Consider the following 25,242-nt stretch of genomic DNA (forward strand, 5'->3'; position numbering starts at 1 on the left):
ATTTTGTTAATGAAATAAGAAATAAAGTGAGAAGGATTGGTGGGGAGCTGTTAGAGGATCTGAGGTACAAAAGAATGCATGTAACCTTTTTCTGGGACAATGGGAAAGTAGATGGAATAAAGAAATATACTACAATTGTTTGACAGCATTAAGGGTTCTCTTAACCTCAAGAGAGCCTTTAATTTCAAATGAGACCAGTCATGGCATTTCTCAAATCATGTTTAGCAGTATAAGCAGTCAACGAAATTCAACTACAGTTTGAGGTTTGGATTAAGCAACTAAAACGAAGTGAGAGGAAGATAAGGGAACTGAGGTCTGTTTATAAAGGTAATAATTATAATGACTGCTCCTGGAATTTAAGCTGGCTAAACTGGATGAAAGAACATTAACAGGGTGAGGTACAGTAAAAATATCTTACCATCAAGTGACTGGAGGTTGCAGAGTAATTGTTGGAGTTGGGGTACTAGACAGAAAAATATGAGCTAATGATTAGAGAACAAGAGGCATGAAATTGAGATTATGAGGATTAAAGTTATCCGTCATGACAAGACCAAGGGTACGACCATGGCTAAGGCAGCACGAAAGACAAAAGTCATTAAAGAATTTCTCAAATTTCCAAGTCAACAGAATCAGAATAAATGAAGAGTAGGTATAAATAAACTTCAGATTCCTTATAATTTTCCAATGAGATAAAAGTTATACACCATTATTATTAGGGATTATGACTAAAGGGTAGGCCAAAATGGAGGTAGCTATCAAAAATTTTGCAATAAAAAAAAAGAACATAGAAAAAACATTTAAATAAAATTTGATTAGGACAACACTATACTGTCATAAGACAAAGTCTTATAGCGGCTTTCTCAGACGTTTCCATATATCATAATATCAGAAGCAAGTTTGCATCATTATTAAGCCCCATTTTATGAACCACTTGAAAAAAGACAAATAATCATTCCAATATATGTACATCTTTGTTCTAAATCGTGATGTGATAATCTATCAAACACATCATATTAAAGGAAAACACTAGAACTATGCTAAATCTTACAGAAATTAAAAGGTGTTTCAAAAGTAGAACCTTGAGGAAAATGGCGTCTATAGCGCTTTAACAGGAAAACCTCTTTTAATTCACAAAAGAAATTCATTCTACTGAAGAACTGCAGTTACAGTAAATTATGCTAAGTGTCACTTCTATTACAGTGAGAAAAGATCAAGAATGAAGACAAAGATAAAAAACCTTTTCCTAGACATGGAAAGATATGTGGGGGGAGAAAAGCTTTCTCTTTGGTAATTAGGAATTGTTACACTGCAGGATTCATGTAAAAACATCTGTATAACACAAAAAGTGAAGTTTGTTTAATTAGAGTAACATCTATTTGGATCTTTAAATTATTGAAATTCAAACAAAAATATTGAAATTCACATTTTTTAAATTAAAAAGCTACAAAATATTCTTTTCACTTTCTCACAGACCAGAAATTACTTTAAAAATATATTTTTGGTCTGTGAGAAAGTACTTTAAAGTTACTTAAAAGGCATTTTAAAATGAGCACTAATAAAGTTTATTAGAAATTTCTGAATGCAAATTTCTATAACTGTATGAATAGATTTTAGTAATTCTGATGTGTTTGGTCAATATCCAAGTTTTCACATAACAAACAAACTCAGATCATTTTTTTCAAAAAGTCTATTATAGCTCAGACTAAGAGTTAAACACAGACTACAGAACATTTACTAATTCTTTCTCATACCCTAATCAAGAGACTAAATGCAAAAGAAAAGTTGGCTATGATTCTATTAACAATGGTGTCTTCCTCCTTTCCAATAGCAAAAAATCTACTTAAGATGGTTTGGTCAAAACACAACATAATATGATTACTTGGCCTCAATCTTACTGCTCTTTTTTTCCACTTTAATTTTCAAACCGAGTTATTTTTGTACTTTAATTATAGTAAGGCAATGACTACTTGTTCCTTAAGTATATGTGATGGGGAGGTAATAAGGATGGATGCTTAAATAAAATATGGCTGGATCTTATACTGGCCAACCTCTCCCTTGTTGTCTGGAATAATCATTAACCATGATTAACTAAATCACATTTTTCTAATCCTGGAGCACCTTACATAGAGTTTTCCACGTGAAATATAGCTCTATTACCAATTAATTGTTAATCATTATTATTTCTATTTTTAGAGAAGTGAGACTCATATTTCAAGTCAATAATATGGTCCCACTGGACAGCAGTCACAGGTCTCTTAACCCTGTAGAACACCAATATAACCATTTTTCACATGATGATCAGACAGACAGTGAGTTGTATGTGACTAGTCGTTCTGGACAAATTTTGAATTTGGCAGATTTTCTTAAGCATAGTGCACAAACGCATTGGTAATAGCAAGCACATTAATAGAAACATCACTTATGTGTTCACTGATAGAAGAGAAACATAAAATTTATTACTAATTCAAATATATTTTAAAATTCTTATTACTAACTCAGATACATTTTAAGAATAAAGTAAAACAACTGGATATTTCTCATTTGTTCATGAACTGAAAACTAATTTATAAATGTATATCTTCAGTTTACCTTACTGCTGATGATTGACCGTACTTCATCATCTGGGGACGTGGGAGTTCCAGATATATCTGGATTACTATTACTAAGGCTCCGAGAACGATTTAAATTAAGGCTTGCAGGTCTCACAGCGGATCTAGCCATTGTGGCATAATGCACTGATCCTCCCAAACCCCCAGGACCTAGAGTTGTATATAAAATAGCACATAATTAAACAGTTAATTGGGAAAGGACCTGAAAAAGTCTCTTCCACTTTACAAAATTCCATAAAGGTCATAAATTGCTTTTATTTCTAAATGAAAATAATAGAAACAAGAAAACCACTCCAGACCTCATGAGAGCTATACAAAGATAATTTTTTACAGCAGCTGACAAAGCCCTGTGAATTATAAATACAACCATTATCTCTTCAATGTTTCTACATTCTGTATTACACAAGGAATAAAAAACAAAGTAATAAGAAACATATACAAATGTCATTTCGCTTATATATGAGGGTATCTAGGACCCAAAGTGCTCCAGCTAACATCTTTTCCTTTTTTCCCACCCACTCCTGCTCTGCCCCTTGACACACAGTCTCTAAGAGGGAGATCCAATTTACCGTCAGTATCTCTTAAATGAAGCTATAGCTATATCTCTATCTTCATCAGTGATAATTTTTAACTATAACAGAATAGCATCTTTATAACATACATACACAAATAAAGATAATTCTCCTAAGAGCCCAGGTTATACGAAAAAAGCAAAGAATCCCTTTTCTGTCTGAAATCAAGCCTGATACCATTATTCAACCAGGATCTATAAATATAAAGTACCCAACAACTGTAACTCCATTTCTTATTTAATGAAATTTTTCTAAGTGTCATATTTGCAAATGACATACACTTGTCAACTGAGTAATTTATAGTCTTCAGGTCAGCATGTGAAAAAGACATTTTGCAAAATCTGTGAAATTCTCATAGTGTACTAATTGAAACAGTAAATGGAGCAGCATTACATACAGTCCATAATCACCTATACTCAGAGACAAATTTAGAAATTAAGATAAGATTACAAGAGTCAATCAGTTCTCTTTTTGCAATTAATAAAATGCACTATAACTTAGATTATTATTATACCTAGTTTTCCGAGTGAATGTCAGAATTTCTTGTCATCATTATTTATGTTAACACTGACAATAGCTGAAAAAGGGCACTTACCATTTTCACTAGTGATGAATGATGACTCTTACAGACAAATATGTAAACAGATTGAAAAGTATGCACAACATAATCATTAACCAACTAACTAAATGATTAAAGGGTGATTCAAACACTCAGATATCCCCCCTACCACCACTACCACCAATGTCATATAAAACACAAGTAAGTGACTACTTTGGGCTCTAGTATCCAGAAAGGCTGTATTATTTTATTGACCATGAAGAGATCAGAACTTTTCTAGAGGATCATCCTTTATATCACTGCAGGTTTCACAAGGTTATCAGGAAACTACTGAGCCACCATATTTCTTCTTTAATGTCCAATAACACTCTATATGACAAATATAATATTCTATTTATCTTAACAGGAAATGAGAAATGCTTCCAGAAACATAAGTTATTTTCAAAGTTCATTTCCAAAACTTAATTCAACTAAGATCTCTGTAATTCAAATTAAAGGAAGCTGTACAAATAACGATGCTTTAAAATGTAACCTATTTATCCCTTTAACTCCTGTAGCTAGAATAGTCCATGGCACTCAGCAGGCATTCAACAAATGTTTGCTGTTGAATAAACACATCACACTATGCACTTTAAGATTATTTTAATCCTGTTTATAAACAATAAATACATAATCTATGCAAGATAGTTTCAAAGTAAAAAAGAATAAAATACCTGGTGATGGTGAATTAGGGTAAGTATTTGGCAACCGAAAAACATAATAGATATATGATGCAAGAAGGCTGTTTCTGCCATGCTGGTCATGATTTCCTTCCAAGTTTTTGTGAAGCCGATTTATAATTGATGCCATAGCTTCAAATGATGCTTGACCTAAATTAACTTTTAAGAAGGAAGAAAATATTTTTTGCACTAACATTTTTTGACTGTAAGTTATAAAAACATCAAAGTTTTACCTCCACTGTATACATTAAGTATGACTACACACAGTAAGTGTTTAAGATGATATTTGACATTAATTTCATGGTATCTATTTATGATATTATATTAACTGGGTCAAAAATATTTTTCTCAACAAAATGAGAAAAATCTAATTTTACAGATCTAAAATTACCTGGTCTTGCTTACTACAAAAAAAAAAAAAAATCATCAAACAGGTACCCACCATTTTGTAAAATAATACAAAGTATATGATAAGGAAAAAAATCTATCTTGTTAGAACCTTTGAGAAGTAACTTCTCATTTTAAAGATGATGCTGAGAAACTAAATATCATACATTAAGCACATTACTTTTGCTTAAAAAATAAAAATTAACAACAAAAGTAGATTATTAAAATATTAACATGAATAGAGCTGATAAGCTACTTAACTGAAAACAGAATCTGTAAAAGGATTAGAAGGACAAAAGAGTAGAAAACCAGGATGAGTTAAGTTCACTACACATTAAATGCCAAGCTAAGTAATACCTACTCAGCCATGCAAGTCAGTATATAACAAGAAATTTGCAAAAGCTGGAAAATTCTGATAGCACAGGGAATAAATGGATGACCTAAACAGCTATTCTGAAAGCGTCACATTTTATGATTTATTTCACCAAGACAGGAGTTTATGAACAGATAATGAGGCCAATCAAGTTTTCCTAAAAGTGGAATACTCAGACGGAGTGGTCATTGGGAAGATTAATCTATACATACTGTACCAGAAGAGAGACTAGAGGAACAAAGACTAGAGAGACAGGGAAACCCAGCAGGCTTTAGAAATCCCACCTGTGTTCCCGGATGAATTCTTTTCCTTTTCTTTATTGTAGCTATTTTGGAGGAGGGGATGGCAACCCAACTCCAGTTTTCTTGCCTGGAGAATCCTCATGGACAGAGGAGCCTGGCGGGCTACAGTCCATAGTGTCACAAAGAGTCAGACATGACTAAGCAACTAAGCACAGCACACCATAGCTGCTACAAACCATCCTTCTCAAAATTAGGTCCACTTTACTCCCTTCTCAGCAAACCTTGTTTTTATGTCATACTAGAAATTTATAAAGCATGAAAGTCCTGAACTTTTTACTATAAATGTATTAGAATCTGAAACAATGTTTAGTTCCCTTCCAAAGGAAGCAGTGATTGTCTCCTAAGTAAGAATGATCTATTCACCTTCATTTTTTTACTTACAAGCATGCTTCACTAATTGAACCCTTCTGCACCTCTATACAGATTCTCAAAGCATATGACTCTTTGACCAAAGTTATTCTTGCTAATTTCACCAGTGAACATTTCTTCAGAATAGTAAGAAAGAGTGGGACTTGGAGTCAGTTGCTTGGGTGTGAATCCTTAGGCAAATTTTTAAGCATATGCTCACCATTTTATTCATGAAATCATGAAATTTATACCTATATCTAGAGTTGTAAAGATTTCATACACTAATATAAATAAAGTATGCTGTGCTTAGTCACTCAGTCATGTCCGACTCTTTGTGACCCCATGGACTGTAGCCTGCCAGGCACCTCTGTCCATGGGGATTCTCCAGGTCCAAACACTGGAGTGGGTAGCCTTTCCCTACTCCAGGGGAATTTTCCCAACCTAGGGATCGAACCCAGGTTTCCCACATTGCAGGCAGTTCTTTTACCAGCTGAGCCACAAGGGAAGCCTTTGTACACTATCCATGAAATTCTCCAGGCCAGAATACTGGAGTGGGTTGCCATTCCCTTCTCCAGAGGATCTTCCCAACCCAGGGATCGAACCCAGGCCTCCCGCATTGCAGGCGGATTCTTTACCAGCTGAGCTATCAGGGAAGCCCTTGTACACTATACACATACTGTTTCATCTCTCGGGGCTAATTATTACCTGTCAGACTCTTACTCACCTTTAAATGCTCAACCTAAAATTTACCTCTACTTACAAGTCATCATAAAAACATCTCAAGGAGTTGAATACTCCTCTCCTTGGTGCCACCTCTTAATTCAAAATTTCTATAACAAGTTACCTGAAATTTCTTACAAGCTTCTTACTTTGCAGGATTTGGGTGGACACAGTAAGCAAAAGTAAAGGAATGAATCTTGGGGAAAAGGCAGGAAACAAGAATATTTTTCCTTCCAGAACAAGTCACAAGAAAAAGAAGATAGAGATTTTGAGTTCCTGAAGAAAATATCAGCTAATAGTACATAGAGGACTGCAAATGAGTGAAAATATAGATTATATAAGTCCTGTACACAAACACAAATGATTTATCTGTTGCATGCTTTCTTAACTAGTCTATGAGATCCATAAAATCAAGAACCATGCCTTGGTCAGTGCCCATCAGTGTACAGTACATATTAAGTGCCTAATAAATATTTGGTGAGTGAATATTTGTTTTCATAATTTGAATAGAGGTCTATATGGCACACTTTAAAGAAACAAAGAAAGTTATTATTTTCCAGCATTAGAAACAAGTAAGTAACAACGTCCCCTCAGCCCCCGCCCAAATCAAACACAGTCCTTACAGAGACAGCAAATAGGAATCATGGTTCTATGTCTGTAAAAGTTAGAAATGTCAAATGATAAATTTCATGATTCCGTAAACATAGGTAAATTACCTATTTGGCCAGCAATGACAGGAGGTCTAACAACTAAAAGTATCAGTTTATCAAGCAGGAGATGAAGAAATCGGACCACTGGTTCCAACTGAGATGAATTCAATGCTGAAATACTGCTCTTCAATTCATTTTCTAAATTATTTTCCATGATCCGCATGTCTCCAATTCGGACTGGGAACATGTGTTCATCCAGAGCATTTACCAGAGCAAAGAACTTATCAAGATAAGGATCCTAAAACAAAGAAGGAACAGAGGCACTAAACAATCTTAGCTTTGTAAACACTCCTAACTATGGACCTCTGGTATCTCATATTAATTGATAACACAAAAGAGTACACATTAGTATACACATTGTTTCCAATTACAGTATTCTATTCTTATCTGTTATTATAACGTAGCTACTTCAAATACTATTGATTACTCAAAAAAAAAAAAAAACCTATTGATATCAGCACTTTTTTTCCAGTTGTGAGCCTGCCTTATTGTTATAGAGCTCAATTATTATGACGGGTGTGTTAGTAACCTACCTGTGCCCATTATTAATTTATTACCTCTTAGCTCCATCCAACCCCTCAGCCCACCTTTTCCACATTTTGCAATCCTGGACCTAGCCTCTTCAAACTACATTTGTCCTTTGTCAGATGGCTTGTGTTAGGCTCTGACAACAGAGGGTATGGAAAACCGTCTTGCCAGGCTTGAGGAGTTGGAAGGGAGTCTTCTCCCTGTTTGCTTTCCTGGTGGTGGCGAGTGGATGCGCAAGCTACGGCTCAGAGGCGAGGGTCGTGGGCAGCAGCGTGGCTCTCCGGTTCCATTGCAGGTCCCTCTATCCAGTATCCTCCAACCACAGCACCGCAGGCGCAATGTGACTGTGGCAGCGGTGTCCCTCTCCGGGGGTCTGACTCTCACCCTTCAAATCTTCCTCTAGGTTTCCAAGTTCCTTCCTCCCTTATCACTCTGTAACTGCTCTCTGTTACAGATTCTCTTTTAACCCATTTACAGAGTGAGTCACCTTTAACCTAGTTAACAATTATTTATTTACAGATTTTCTCCATTCCATTATTGGCAGTTTCCATCTCCTGACGAAATCCTAACTGCTATTTTCTAACCTCCTTCGGCACTGACAGAACCACAATCTTTATTTAAAGCAGTAATGTGCCTGCTCTTTGAGCTTTCTTCATATCTATTAGATGACCACATGCTATCATTATGACCAATGAGATGTGAGAAAAAGTCTACTAAAACTCCGGGGAGACTTTTAGTTAGTTAACAGTGAAAACAAACTTTAAGAAAAAGCAGTAATGCTAAGCAGCTTTACATTTAAAATCTTAATATTGTTTTAATTTGATATGTTTTAAATGAATAAAAATAATTATATTGAACTCTATAAATTTTGGTCAATTTCAAAGAGATACAAATGAAGTTATGAAACATCATAAAAAACACTTACTGTCTTCAACTGAGCCTTTTAAAAAAGATTATAGTACATGATGCATATATTACATAGCTGTAAAATTTATAAACTTTTGAGCTTCAGTCATAGCTGAGACTGTCAGGATGCTACACATTACACCCTTCCAGTCTATTCTTCCTCTACTTCTATAGATTCAAAATCATCTATATGAAATATTTTGCCTGAAATCCTTCTTTGTTACATTGAAGACAATACATGTATCTGCCTCCCTAAAAACAAAGTTGGAAGTAAAAGATACATTACCAACACTAAAAAAAAGAGAAAACTAACAATGATTATAGGATTCAAAGCAAAAATGCAAAATGTGTTTGTACACTTAAGAAGATACCATGTGATACTAAAAGTAATATTACGGGAAGGACTGTGTTTCAAAGTGTACTATAATGCCAACCTTCTCATTATCAGAAGAGTAAGTCCTATAGCAAACACAGGACATATCTAGTAACAGAAAAGTAAAAGCTCCACTGGAGCATTATTTTACTAGGATCTACCTGTGGAAAGCTAAATAAGATATATACACTACCTTTTTTGCTGTTGTTTTAAAATATAATATAGAGACACTCTGTCTTCTTACTTTTCTCTATCTCACTGTGCAGAGAAGAAGTAACATAGCAAGCTTAAGACTGCTATCATTTCAAAGGCCTGATTTCAAGGTTGGCCTTTGGCTGGCATCAGGAACTTGGATATTAGGAGGGTTTACACTGACAGGCAAATGCTCACTACACCTAAATTGTTTGTGCAAGCAATACAGTTTATGCTTTACACCTGCTTTCGTTCTATGAATCCAGCATTTTGGTTGTGTTAGGCAGTGTCTATGAGACAAGCCTATGGTAAAAACTCTGGGAACTGAGCTTCCCTGGTAGACATTTCACATATGCTGTTTCAACTTGCCCTGCATGACTCCACTAGGAGAAAACTCTTAAAAGCCTATGTCCTATTTCCTCCAGACTGAACCTCTTTCCCCTTATCTGATTTTGCTTTATGTCTTTCACTAAAATAAATCATAGCTGTGAATATACTCTCCACTGAGTCCTGTGAGTTCTGCGAGAAAATCACAGAAGTTGAAGGTAGCCTTGGAAACCTCTGCATTCCCTTTCAAGTTGGACAACCCACGTATTCTATTTTAAACATCCACCTCTTCTCACTCTACATTTTCTCCCTGGAAAATCATATTCACTAGCACAGTTTCAGCTATCACATTTATTTTGTTACCCCCCAATCCTAAACTCATTCATCACAAGTGCCTACGGGACATCTTCATCTGAAGTGCACAGGCACTTCAAACTCAAAATTAAACTCCTTAGGGTCGCATAATTTCACTCCCTTGGTACGCTCCCAAATTTACTTCTCTCATGTTTACTTTTAAGTTAGAAATCACCATCCACCCTAAATTCTGTGGCATTTAAGGTTGTTCATAATCTTTTATCAGCCTGGTCTTCTATGTTCATGTATCATGATTTTCCATGCACTTTAAATTGCATTCACAACAGATTACCTGCCCTTGCTTTATCTGTTTATTTTTGGCTGCACTGGGTCTTCATTGCTGTGGACACACCTTCGCTAGTTTTGGCAAGAGGGGGCTGCTCTTTGTTCGGGGGCACGGGCTTCTCACTGCAGTGGCCTCTCTTGCTGCACAGCCAGGCTCTAGGTGCGCAAGCTTCACCAGCTTAGCTGGCATGTGGCATCTTCCTGCCAGGGAAGACTGCGTCCCCTGCACTGGCAGGAAGACTCTTATCTCCTGTGCCACCAGGGAAGTCCTGCACTTGCTTTACATCAACTGCACTGTCTACCTTCTCTTCTATACATGATAAACACCTACCCACCAACGCAGTAACTCAGTTCCCAGTAAAACTGACTACTTTCTGTACTTGAAAAAATTTAGTTCATATATCTAACATAATACTAGCTTTATTGTATTATGATTATTTTCGCATTTCCTTCTATTTCACTGTAAAGTCCTTGAAAGGAAGGCTCACTCTTTCACAGGTGACAACATCCCTGACCACATGGAGCTTACAATATAATGGGAGAAAGAACATGAACAAAGGATATGAATGAATATATATGCACATGGAGAGAAAGAAAGAGTGAGACAAAGCAAAAGTACAAGAGCATGCAAGTGAAAATAACAGGCAGTAATGAGTGCAGTGTAAGACGATCCAGAGTGATGGAGCTGCTATGCTTAAGAGTCACGTGCAAAGGCTTCTCTTTATAAAGAGAAGTCAAATGAATGTCAGAGGAAAAGCATTCCAGTTACAGAATGAGTAAATACAAAGTCTTTCAGAAGACCTTTGCACATTCCAGAGATATAGAGAAAAATATGGAGATCCCCAAGGACCTTTTCCATTTGAAGTATCTAAGTCTATGAGAAATAAAATAAACTGGAAAATCATTTTTCAACTCTAATTATCCTGCTATGTTCTAGAAACTTAGGGGAAAAAAAAATCACTTAATTGCTCAAAATGAAGTCAATAACATTCTGAAAAGGAAAATATTTGCTTTTGTTGACATTAAATGATATTTTGCTGATTCCTTTAAAAAGTTACTTCTAAACCTATACATTTTAAACTGATATATAGTTTCAAATGTCGTAACAGAAAAAACTGATTTAAGTTCAATTCATTTAAGTGAAATGTGATCATAAAAATTATTTAAAAACCACTTACTTGAGTATGGATAGATGAAACAGCAACAACTTCAACATTAAAAACACCTTTGTGATTATCTACCCATTTCATGCCAGGCAGGGGAACCTATAAGACATTGAATACAATGATCACAGATGATTAAGTTGATTATGAGTGCTGAAACAACTACGAATTATGAAACAAAAATTACACTATCTCAATAAGAAAAAATACTATGGAAATATATTTTATGCACTACAAACAAATGTAAAACTTATATTTTGTTCTTATTACAAAATCAATGTTTCCTACAAGAGAAGCAAAAGGCTCAAGGAGCAAAAAGCAGAAAATATGCCTTCAAAATTCTAGCTTCCTAGAAACACATCCCTTTATATCATTCCAAATCTTCCCTACACATATATATTTTTATATACACCCTCATATAGGTGATATCAAACATATTTTGAAACCTGCTTTTCACCTATCCCATTGTGAATCTCTTTTAATGTCAACAAATTCACAACTATAATATCTTGTTGGTGTATAATATCCTATTTTCTTTATATTAAAAACCCATATTTTAATTTGGCTTTAAAATATTCATAAGCAAAGGAAGTCTGTTGTTTTAAGGATTAGGAAACATTTTTTTCTGACATAAATTGCTTGGAGTATTAATTAAAATCATATCACAAAAAATTATTTTTAAAAGATAGTACATCAGTTCTCTCTATTCTTCCTGGTAAGTACAGCTAAAAACCCTGAACATGATACTTGAAAAAAGAAACATAGAGACTGAAAGGGGAAAGGAGGCGGCAGATGTGCTAGGGACCTCAGGATCAAAGGAACTACAAGGCAGTGTTTCCTGAGTTTTATTTTTCTCTCATGTATCCTGGACTAGTTTCCTAGAGAAGCTGGTAACCCAGAAATGCTAAAAGGAAAAGACAAAAAGTCTGCTCCCTCTAGCCAAACCCAACAATTGCCCTAATCTGGCAAAAGCCAAGAAAACAAACCACAGCCCCATTCCACCTCCATGTCTGACTCTGCAATGCTATGGACTACAGTCCAACAGTCTCCTTTGTCCATGGGAGTCTCCAGGAAAGAATACTAGAGCGGGTTGCCATGCCCGCTTCCAGGGGATCTTCCTGACCCAAGGATCGAACCCACATCTTTTATGTCTCCTGTATTGGCAAGTGGGTTCTTTACCACTAGCACCACCTGGGAAGCCCCATGCAGAGTGGGGAGTGTGAATCTTTCCCTCCACCTGGCAACAGGACTTCTCACTACTGCTAAAATACAGACTAACATAAGCTCTAGAGTCAGGGCATAATACCCAAAATGTTTAGGATATAACCAAAAAATCACACATCATATCAAGAACCAGAACAATTTCTACTGAAATGAGAAAAGACAATCAACAGACATCAATAGTTAGATGACACAGATACTGGACAGATCTGACAGGAGTTTAAAGCAGCCATCAGGGAAAAAAAGGCTACACAAACAATTACAAACATCCTTGAAACAAATGAAAGGAAATAGAATGTCTCAACAATAACAAAATAGGCAGATAGGCTTTCTTTCCCATGGTTTCTTATTTTTACTATATGAAGAAAACAAAACCAAATAAAGTCAGTTTTCTATTACAATTCAACACTAATTGAATTAGTGTTGGTAATTAATGTAGGTAAGAAATGTGGTATCTTTACTGAGGTAAATAATACATGCTTTGAAACTTTTTTTTTTTTTTTAAGCTGATGGAGTATATTGTAACTACTCAATGCAAGAAACAGCACTAGCTCTTACAATGCCAAATACTCATTTTCAACTTTAAAAAATAGGACACCCAAGTAACCTGTGAACACATACTTCTTTAAAAACAGTTTGTAGCATAAATATCATTTGGGCACTTGTAAGAAATGAAAATAATCAAACCCCAGCCCAGACCTTACAAATAAGAAACTCTAGGGCTAAGTTTAAACAATTGGTAATACTACAAATACTCCAGGTGATTTTGATGCATGCTAAAGTAAGAGCTCGGAGAAGGCAATGGCACCCCACTCCAGTACTCTTGCCTGGAGAATCCCAGGAACGGGGGAGCCTGGTGGGCTGCCGTCTATGGGGTCGCACAGAGTCGGACACGACTGAAGTGACTTAGCAGCAGACACTTCCTTAGTACACTTCATGTGCCTGGCATTATTCCAAGTTCTATGTACTACTAATCATTCAGTCATCAACACAATCCTTTTTGTAGGCATTACTTATTTTCCTCAATTTACAGATGAGAGAATTCAGGGAGAGAGAGAGCGTCTTAAGTCAGGTTGCCATAACAAAATACCACGTACTGGTTGACTTAAGTAACAGAAATTTATTTCCTCACAGCCTGAACACTAGAAGTCCAAGATCAAGGTGCTACCATAGTCAGCTTCTGGTGAGAACCCCTTCCTAGCTTGCAGATGACCACCTCTCACTGTCTCCTCACACAGCTGAGAGAGAGAAAGCTCTCTAGTGTCTCTTCTTACAGAGTACTAACCAAGCATGAGGCCCCACCCTCATGACCTCATCTAACCTAATTACCTCCCAAAGGCCCCCATCTCCAAAAGCTATCACACTGGGGGCTAGGACTTCAACAATTTAGCAGAGTAAGAAACTTACCTGAGGTCACATAACTGAGCAGTGAAGTCTTGGAAACCATACTACACCACTGCCTTTCAAAGGTGTATGAGATTAGGGAAAAAAATCAACAACATATAAATGCTTCAGAGTATTCTATAGAGTAATTTTAATTATAGGAGAAAATAATAGTACTTCACTATATATATGCTTAGAGACAGAAGTTTGAGAAAACTACCTTTGTAATGAAAAACTCATTTCACTGAATCTGGAGAATTTCAACGTGAGAGATACTGACCTCAGGAGACAGTACAGAATAAGCCTGTGGAGGTTTTTCCAGTGAGACTGGTAGGCAAAACTGCCCAGTCTTCAATCGTCCATTCTGAAGCATTGGTATCCACTTTTAAATAAAAAAGAAATAACATTAATTTAAATGTTTGTTATTAATATTACTTCAAAAATCTGTTTCAAGAACATGGTAAAAGCCAAATTCGTCTCACATCACTAAATACCGAGGGATTTAATTATGTAGGTAACAATAATAATTAGGCCTTTATAATTCATCTAAAGAAGTTTCCCCATGGCTTGAGAAGGATCCCCAAGCCATTATTACTAACTATGCAATATTTAAATTTATAGTAGGTCCTTATTAGGCAAAGGAAAGTTGGCAGCAGAAAAAGGCCATAAAGTGAATCAATTTTAAACTGGGGTAATGTGCCAATGTAAATAGGGAAAGAAAGATTTGATTAGACATAAATGTTGAAAATAAAACTAAAGAGTATGACAAACTTATTTTCTAACATTTAGCAAAATTCATGTCATAAACTGAAGACAAAAATATGAATCAAATGTTAGTTTTTCTCTTTTGGGTGAAGGCATGCCTTTCTGACAAAACTGTGATTAGCATAGTGTATTGATGTATCATAGCATGATGTATCATAGCATAGCATGTATCATAGCAAAGCATGATGTATTCATCTTAGGTTTATAATTCAAAAGCAATGATTTTCAAAAAATACTCACGGGTTTTAATTGCTTTAACTAAGGCAACTGAAAGGGGTTTAATTACCAGAGGTCTCTTTTAGTTATGTTACATTCAAACCATTTTCTTCTGAAGAACCCTTAAAACTGTTATATTTACACAGTAATGTTGGATAAATATACAATAATTAGGACCAACACCTAAGTGTTTAAACACGTTAGTTATTTAATGACATTAGTTAACTATATTAATGAGCATTTTCTTGTTATGATTACCCTTCCTAACCAATGTGGAGAATCAGATAAGATATCCCCAAATAATAATGGACACAAAGTATATTTTAAATATTGTAATTATTTTTATGATCAAAGAGCTAAATATTTAACAAAAATATACTTACTGTGTATCCAACAGGAGTTTCAAGAGGAGTATTTTGTTTTTGTTGACAACTAACATGATAAAAAGTAAAAAGCAAGTGATGATGGTCAGTTAAAGTAGCAGGGAGTTTAACCTTGATTTCTTCATGAAAATCAGGAGACCTTCGTACAAGAAACAAAACAAAACAGATCAATAATCAATAATGTGTTCAAAATAAATAATTACTGCATTTGTACACCTGAGTAATTTTTAAATTAATTTCATGATTCGTGCTTAATTTTTCTTCTAGTCCAAAGTATTTTTATTTCCAAACTCTAAGTAACTAACTCCTACACTTCCAGATGAGGGAGCTGTCACTGTTTCCTAAATTTCTCGTCCCATTTTCATTAATGGGTTGAGTAATCCTACTACTTGAAAATTCATTAATAATCACCACCTTGATGCTGAGATCTTCATTAGATTGGAAACTGTATTGGAGAGGAACTAGGGCAAGGCTTTCTATATTTATAACCAATCTAGATATGTATTACATAGAAAAATAAGTTTTTTATAGTATATCTCATAACCATACCATAGAAAAACATTTTTCTTTTATAGGAGTACAGCTTTATATTAAGACTAATTTGTTTATCCTTCTGTTTTTAAAAAAAAGAAAAAAGATATGTTTAGACAATCTGGTATCAAGATGGGCTCTCTACAGAATATCTTGTATTTATTATCCCATTGCTAAAGAAATAATGTTACCAAAAACATGGACTAGTTATTGACTGACAGCTTAAAAAAAAGGAAAAGAGAAAAAAGAACAGAAAAAAAAAAAAATCAGAGAACACCCACAATTGCATGTGTCCCACTGCTTGAAAGTGCACACAGCTACTATAGGAATACAACAAATATCACATTTGATCAAACCAATAGAACTTGCATCTCAATATTTATTGAGAGTGGCCCTATGGGCATTTCTATGGTATAAGCATATGCATTTCTATGGTATATCATAAATAGCATCATGACTGCTATTTATGATATAGAGTTAAAGGAGAGAGAACCTTAGTATCCCAACCTTCCGTATTTGGTTAGTAGCTCTCAGAGCTATCTACAATGAAAATACATCCAACCTGTATGGCTCCAATTATCTTTAAAGTGAAAGCCATCCCACCAAGTAGGGATTTTCCTCTGATGCTAAATACGTCAAATATTCTTCCATCTCAAATAAGCTTCCAAAATGCTAACAGGTAAGGGGCATAAACTTTTTAATACCCATAAGAGAGATAGTTAATGCTTGCCGTTTGATAATTTGATGACTTCAGTGAATATAGGCTGCTATAGATCGTATTACTTACTGATCACCACTGAATTACGAGAGAGTTGTATTTCCTAGTCATGTTCGACTCTATCATTTTAATTCTACTAATGCTGAGAGCAAGAAAATAAAGACTCAGCCACAAACTGAAATTAAAACCTTCTTTCTCCATGTTTCCTGGTATTTAGTGTTTCAGTTCATTTCTTTCCCGAAATCAGTATGTGAAGGTTTTTACAGAAAATTAAACATCTAAGAGTTATTCATCAATAAGTATTTTTATTTACCCACCATTAGGCTAATAAGCACTGTGTGACTTTTACGGTGGTTTTAAAGATGAATATTTTTTAAAAACTCTCAAAAAATATATATTTAGCAGAAGTATAAGTAAGACAAACATATATCAACAGCTATGCTATAAAGCAGGGGTTGGCAAACTATGGCCACAGGCCAAATCCAGTTCATCACTTGGTTTTCTACAGCCTATAAACTAAAAAAATGATTTTTATATTTTATATTTCAGACAAATAATATTTCACTTAAAATACTGAATGAAATTTAAATTTCAGAGTCCATTAAAAATTTTTATCGGCAGACAACCATGCCCGTTTACTTGCAACTTACTGTGCATGGCTACTTTTGCACTATAACAACAGGGCTGAGCAGTTGCAAAAGAGCAGATGGTGCACAAGTCCTAAAATATATACTATTTGATCCTTTTTAGAAAAGTTTGCTGACCCCTGGTATAGAGCATATAAGGTTAAGTGCTTCAAGAGAAGAGCTGAACAGATTTCAAGTTTTGGATCAAGGAACTGTCTCTAGGAAGAGATACATGATATGGGCCTTAAACTATGAGTAGTTCAATAAATAGAGGGAATTAGTATTATAAAAGAAAAAAATATCCGAGAAAGGCCCAGAAACAGGACAGCACAGGATATGTTTGTAATGGAGCAGAAATATAAACATTAAGATGTAAAAGATGACTGGATTAGAGACATTAAGAAGGAAGTTAAGAATGGTTTACGTTCTGAGTCAGAGCAACTGGAAAAATGGTGGTACTATTAATAAAAACAGGGAGAGATTGGTTTAGGAAGAGAGTCAAGAATAAACACATGGAAATTAAGAAGGAAGCAGGCATTCAAATGAATACACCTAAAAGATCTGAAAATGCACGTCTATACCTCAGAAAGAAGGTTAGGACGGAAAATAGAGTGAGAACAAGCCACATAAAGGTAGAGTAGTAGCGGTTTCATTGAAGGTGATTCTGGAATACATACAAGATTACTTAGGCAGAGAATACTATAGAAAAAGAAGGTTAAAGGGAAAAACTTTAGTGTTTTGTGTCGAAGGCGTATGTTTTAAAGAAAAATTAGAATAATTATTATAGGAAAAAAGTAAACCGAGAGAGGGCCATAAATAAAGGTAAGAAAGAAGAAAGCTTTAGGGAGGGTAAGGGAAAGCCATGCTACGTAACAGCAGTGAATAGACTTCTGTGTTTGTAAGGACATAAGAAGCAAACTTCGTGGCGATAAGAGACGGAGCCAATGGGGCAGAAGGCCGATGATGTTAAGAAAAGGAATCATTGATGGAGTCACACTCTGAAGAGGCTGGATAAGATCCTTTGAGAGCAGAGATGAAAAGATCCACACTGAGGGAGGGAGTGGACCATTACCAACTTCATAACAGAGGAAAGGCAGACACACACAGAGATAATCTGGGATGAAAAGCACAGAAGTTCACAGATATCAAGTTAGACGGTCTCAATCGACTTAATAAGGCAGGAAGACTAAGAGTAGCAACAGAAAAGAGGTAGGAGCCAAAGGAGGGGGAAGAAAAGCTTAAAACAGCCACTGCCAAACGGGAGAGAGGGCAAAAAAGAGGTGCCAACAAAATTTACCAAAGAGTAGTGGGGCCAAGAGAAGGTAAAATACCGTAGCCTCATCATGTGATAAAATAACAATAATCTGTGATGGCCGCAATGGGCACAATTTTGATTTTTCTCCAACAGCATCCAATAATAAGGGAAAAAAGGAGGGGTTAGGGTAGGAGCAGGGGAAGGTGAGGGAGGGGAAGAGGTGGGGATGGTAGAAGAAGAGGAGGAGGAGAAGGTAGAGGAGGAGGAACAGAAAGGAGGAGGAGAAACAAGGCAGAAATTACGTTATCCAGAGTTAACAATCAATTTTCCAAAGAACTAAAATGGAAAGTCACTAAGGCAAAGATTTATTGGAATTTACTGGATGTTGCACTTGGGTGCAAGTTTAGTGAAGATTTAAGTAAAACTACAAAGTGTAGGTGAAAACAACAGCAAGAGACCAAAAGACCAGAGGCCACAATGGTAATCAATAATATAATAAAAATGAAAGGATCAGAGAATTTGACAGAAAAGATGTTTTGTATATAAAGTCTTAACTTTCAGATGTCTGTGGAGAGAATGTATATCTACAGGTTGAAATTTAAAACTCTGATGTTGGCTGTCTTGAATTTGCACATTCAGTGCAGCAAAGCATTCAGTAAACACACTAATGTGAGAGCTAACAATGCCACTGAGAAGTGAGTAACTTTGAAAGAAATATTTGAATTCAGTACCTGTTATGATATACTACGGCTGTATAGGCTTCCTTTGAAAATTCTGAACAGCTAGATTTACCAAAGATTACCTGTAACAAATAACAGCATGTTGAAACTTTGTTGTAATAAATGCTAGATGTTTCATATCTATGTAAGAATTGGTCTGATTTAATAACTGAGAACAATGGGCAAAATCAGCCCAATGAAGAACATGTGCCTATAAGTTCAATTGCTTAACTGTAAATTTCTTTTCAGCTACACACCCATCTGACATTCAAACATTCAGAAAGTTTCTATCCATTATATCTATTGGGCAATAGGTATATTCATTTCTTTCCTTTTTCTTGAAGAAGGTAAAGAATTCATTTTAAAATCTAGCTGTAGTACATAATTTGGAATTCATATAAGAGTACAATCCTAGAATGGTGACATATATCTACTATACAAATCAGTGGCTTCTCTACTAAAACAACAGTCATTCTAAATGTCAAATATAAATTATTTATATTAAAATATCCTAATTTGGGTCAAGCTCTGTATCCTTACTGTAAGCTACTCTACAATGAAAGAGGAGCTCCAGTCTTCTATTCTTACTTATGCTTTTTTTCATCCACCACATAAACAAAAAATTACCACTTTTAGAGACTGGATGTTTCTAAAAGTTTTAGCAACATTTTTGAGGTAAAATAATTCAGTCTTATATATCCGTCTAGTGAATTCTACCCAACCATGCTATGGTTACTTAGGGCAGCTGATTAGATAAATGTCTTATTGATGTCAAGGTCACAGCTATGATTCCAATGTGGCACACTTACAATGTTATCTAGTCACAAATTAAACCTTTAAGTCTGGCCATTCTACACATGCATGAATAGGTATGTGGACAGGTCATCACATTTCTATCACACAAGTGGTAAAAATGACTCAAAGTTTACTCCTCAAGAGAAGGGGTTAACTGGCACCATCCTTAAATAAAAAGAACATAATAACAGATATCTATGTTTCTTTTTGCAGGTCCTTTTAAGAGTATGTAAAAGTACAGTAATTATGACTCTCCTAGATACGTCTAATTGCAAAAATTTTCTAAGAATATCTTACTATGTTTTAATAAAAATGTTGCTTCAGTGCCAGAATTATGAAATTTATGATTTTATCATATCAATGTTATTTGACCAAAATTTATCTTAAGACCCGTTTTAACAGTCATTTAAAAAAATAAGCAAACACAAAAATAAGCAAATGTCTGGTTATATATTCTTTCAAACCAGCCACTCATATAAACATAAAAGCATCATAGTTTCATAACATTAATAATACACAAGTGAATGGAATGCAGTACGTTTTTCCCCTCTGAGAAGCTACTGTTTTTCACAAAGTAATTTATTTTCATAACATGCATGAAATAAAGTGGAAAGTGTTCCTTTGACCATTTAACATGTATTTGTAACCATTCATCAACATGAACTGAGCATCAATTATGTCAAGCACTATGACAGGCATCAAGATACAGATATGAGTAAGATATGGTCCCTGCCCTCAAGGAGCTCACAGTCTAGTGGACAAGGTAAAGAAATAAACATATAATCATCAATGAAGCAACCTGTAAAAGAAGTGAGAAGACACTATGGCAGCACCAAAAGAAAGAGTGGTCTAACCACCAATATGGCTGGATGCAGCTGGGGCGCTGCAGAGGAGGCCATACATATGCTAAGACAAGGGAGAGTTTGTTAGGCAAAAAATAAAAACAGATTATTTTACATACACTACATCTGTCATAAGCTCAAATTCATATGACCATTCACATATAGGATAATAAAGCATCTATTTTCACAGTCCAGTATCTTTTCATCAACGATGGTATATTCAGTCCTTCAGCAGAAATGAAAAGCTAGTTAAAAGCATGAAATGCTCATTCCAAACCTCAAGAGTAAATTCTACATTTATTGAAATATTTGCTCAGGATACATTATATGCGAAAACCTGAAAAAGCTGCCATAGAAGAATACAAAGATGAATAATTTGTGCTTGCTGTTATCAAGATCTATAAATGCTGATGAAATTGAGGCTACAGTGGAAATGAAACTAGTTTTCTTAGTAAGTAGAAAATCAAAAGAACTTGATTCAAACCACTCATATAGAAGGCCAAAATAAAACTGCAATGATGCACCTGTTCTTAGCTCATTTTCAATCCACAAAAGTTCTCTCAGAGGATGAACATCTATCTACAGGTGATAGGTATGCTCCCACTCCGTAAGTTAAAAATCTGCTTTCATGGAACTTGCGTTTATTAGTGTCCCATAAGTCCTCAATGACATGTGGGCAGTCAAGACCCTCCCCAGTCTGGCCTCAGTCTACTATCTCTGACTTATCTTGCGTGTTCGAGCTCACTGGCAATTCACCATTCTACCTCTGCTGAAGAACATTCTCCAGTGTGAACTGTCTTCCTTTCCCCACGGTCCAGACCCACTGCTATAACAGTTTAACTACTTCTGAGGCATCCTCTCCTTCCTCTGAACATCTAGGCCTTTGAAGCCCTATATATTGTCAGTCTTCTAATAATTAGCACATGCCTTGAGTTCTCAGTATTGGCTGAAAAATTTAATCCCTTAAAAGTGCTAGTCCCTCAGTGGTGTCTAACTCTTTGCGACCCCATTGACTGTAGCCAGCTAGGCTCCTCTGTATACAGAATTCTCCAGGCAAGAATACTGGAGTGGATTGCCTTTCCTTCTCTAGTGGATCTTCCCGACCTAGGGATCAAACCCAGGTCTCCAAGATTGCAGGCAGATTCTTTACTATCTGAGCTACCAGGGAAGCTGTAATCCCTTGGGGGGATTTAAAAAATAATGGTATCTGCCTGGTATCCCTCCCCAGAGTTTATAGTGTAATTAGAATGAGATTTAGTCTGGGCACTAGCACTTTTAAAAGCTTCCTGTGTGAGTGTAAAATGCAGCCGAAGTTGAGAACTATTGCCAGAGGTTCTCAACCAAGGTGAGAAGAAACATACAAATTAGAATTATCGGGAAAGCATTTTCAGCCCCCATTTACTGCCCACCACTTTCCACCTCCCTTACCTGCCCTTTTTTCTGAAGGAGGGGAATCAGAATCACAGATGCAAGCAAAGAGAAGAGCTACCTGTGCTCTGTTAAGAGCACCCTAGGTGATTCTGATCTGGCCCTCTTCTGAAGTTCACTATTTTTGAATCTCATGCATTGTTCTTATATCCTCTAGATTATAAGTCTTATTCATCTTTGTATCTCTGGAAGTGCCTAGCATATACCAAGTCCTCAATAAACAAGACTTCTAGTAAACTCATTACTACCTGTACAGGAAGTAATGAAGTCAGAAATACAGTTTACAAGATCATATTAATTTCCATTTTAAACCTGCCAAACAAGTGATACCACCCCTCCCCCCACAAAGAAAAGTCTATTTGAACCACATATGAAGAACAGGAATTGTAAAGAACATTTCTTACCGGCATAGCATTGCTAGGATCCTCCCCATACATAAACTGGACTTTCACTGTTATGTTTCTGGCAGAACCTTGACGGTTGGCAAAATTGAGACTCTGAGGGTATATGTAGAGAAGGTTTCTGTGAAAGCAATAGTACACATGATAGTGAACGTATCTGAAAACACTATGGATCACTACTACACACTACAAAAGAAACAAATGAACAAATACTGAATTATCAGCATTTGCTCTATAGACACTATGCTATTTTTACATACAATGTTAGATTTGATCCTTAGAGTAATCATTCAAACACACAGCAAGCAAATATACCCCCAATTTACAGATGAATTGAGGCCCAGAAAAGTTAAGAAATTTTCACATACAACCAAGTGGCAAAGCTGAAATCAGAATACAGTTCAGTCAGACTTCAAAATGCAAGTTATTTCCTCTAAAAGAGGCTTCTGAGAAATAAACAAGTGAGGATAGAAACATTATTAAGAAATTAAAAGACAGTTCTAATATTATCTTATAGGATGACATTTATAAAAACGGCTTTTTGTATAAATGTGATCAAGGTTTTAAGAGGTATAATATTCTACATTATTGTTCAATAAACAATATGGCAATATGGTAGGTATAACAGTATTAGATAGCTACTATGAGAAAATCACATATTACTCTACAATCAACTGATGTAAGCCCAGTTGCATGTTACACAGCTGCTGGTAGCAGTACCTGCTGCCAATACAGAGATGAGAAATAATTCAAGAAAAAGCATCAAAATAGAGGGCTTCAAAAGAAAAGAAAAAATAGATTATGGCTAATTCATGTTGTTATATGGCAGAAACCAACACAATATTGTAAAATAATTATCCTCCAATTAAAAATGAATTTTAAAAAAAGATTGAGAATTACTTTACCTGAAGGCTAGTGCTTGCTGACAGCAGATGAACAGGACTTCAAGTATAATAAAACCCTCCTAATCAAATACTGGGGCAATGAAAATAGGTCTAAATTTTCTGGAAGGTGGTAGGGTAATACAGAAATTTTAAATGAACATACCCTTTGACCTAACAACCCCATCTCTAGTCTAAGGAAAGAACCACACATATGTACAAATACGTGTGTTCAAAAAACTCATGACATTGTTTATATTAGGAAATAGTTATAAAGAATTATAAAGAAATATGTTCATCAGTACTGGGCTAATTAAGACATACTAATACGACAAATACATATCAGAATCCCCAAAATGAAAATGTACAGCAGTATTTATTAGTACAGAAAGAGATACCCAGCATGTTGAATGAAAAAAAAACAGGTTCCAAAGCAGGATGTATAGTGGCATTAACCTACTTATGGAAAATTGTGAAGAAATAATGGCAGAAAATATCTCCAATCTGAGGAAAGAAACAGACATCTAGTTCTAGGACATTCAGAGAGTTCCAAAGATGAACTCAGAGACCCACATCAAGACACACTATACTTAAAATGTCAAAAGTTAAAAATGACAAGATTCAAAAGAGGAAAAGGTATCATCACACATTTAATGGCAGGAAAATACCTATAAACAAGAACATTTCACAACAACACTGTGTTGTGAGAGAAGCATGCAGTAGCTATGGGAGAAAGAGACAGGTACTGAGTTGATCACAATGACGTCTTTTCATCCTCTACCACCGCTATGGCATTTGTGGAAGAAACTGAATTATTTTTGTCTAGATTTTTCCAGAGGCTAGATTTTACTGACTGCACCCTGTAGTAACATTTAACATGTTCCTCTGTGTTTTCTATAAACTGAACGTTGAATCTAGACCTTTGGTCAAATTTCAGAGATAGGACATAAGTCATAAGATAGGACAAATGTCAGGGATAAGACATAAACGGTACTGTATCCTTCTATCAGGAGGAAAATGTTTGGTGATTGTTTCTCTTTCTGCGCAATTAGCAGATAATGATGATCCATGCCTAAATACATTAACTCATTAAGGGTTGCCAAAAGGTAATATTCTATCACTGGTTCTATATTTATAAGCTGAAATATCTCTATGAAAAGCACTTTTCCTTATCTACTATTTGCTTTGCTGGTGAGCCATTCATTATATGAGAAGCAAGAATAAATGCTTCATTCTTTTCCATTATCTGCCAGTTTTCAAAATAATCAGTTGGTACATTACATTTCTCTAAAAGGGATCAATTTTTTTAAAGCATCACTTATAAATTAATGGACCAAACATATTAACAGGTTTAAATATTTTGCAGTTACTATCTTTATTGGTGTTCAAATTGCATCATCCTTGACAAGTGAAAAGGTCAATTCAAACTGGCCCATAATCCCTTTGATTCAGTCATACGAGTCTTCCACAGCTTCTTGCTAATTCCAGGCTCTTCTTGTTTCAGGTTCTTCTTATACACTTTCTTTCCAAACCTGGAATCAGCTAGTTCTCCAAGGAGCTGAGGTTTATAAAGCGGAAAATGTTTTTCCAGGCCACTAATTGTGGGTTACTCATTGTTTCTTCTTTGGAAGAGTTAGGGGAGAATGCTTCT

The 25,242-nt window shown here is 35.4% G+C and overlaps 1 protein-coding gene across 5 annotated transcripts in view; it reads right to left on the reverse strand.

Moving 5' to 3' along the window:
* DOCK7 (dedicator of cytokinesis 7) overlaps positions 1-25,242 on the reverse strand; it is a 191,425-nt gene that overhangs the window by 76,973 nt on the left and 89,210 nt on the right. For 4 of the 5 annotated variants that reach the window (XM_018044971.1, XM_018044997.1, XM_018044990.1 and 1 more), the window contains exons 15-22: positions 22,714-22,831; positions 19,257-19,327; positions 15,396-15,534; positions 14,312-14,413; positions 11,443-11,529; positions 7,306-7,537; positions 4,454-4,618; positions 2,590-2,759 (exon numbers count right to left, since the gene is read on the reverse strand). In XM_018044971.1, coding sequence (XP_017900460.1) covers positions 2,590-2,759; positions 4,454-4,618; positions 7,306-7,537; positions 11,443-11,529; positions 14,312-14,413; positions 15,396-15,534; positions 19,257-19,327; positions 22,714-22,831 — 1,084 coding nt within the window. Of the gene's footprint in view, positions 1-264; positions 464-2,589; positions 2,760-4,453; positions 4,619-7,305; positions 7,538-11,442; positions 11,530-14,311; positions 14,414-15,395; positions 15,535-19,256; positions 19,328-22,713; positions 22,832-25,242 lie in introns of those variants that run through there. The other variant, XM_018045002.1, reaches the window with a different exon arrangement.

This window comes from Capra hircus, chromosome 3 (assembly GCF_001704415.2).
Source record: "Capra hircus breed San Clemente chromosome 3, ASM170441v1, whole genome shotgun sequence".
NCBI lineage: Eukaryota > Metazoa > Chordata > Mammalia > Artiodactyla > Bovidae > Capra > Capra hircus.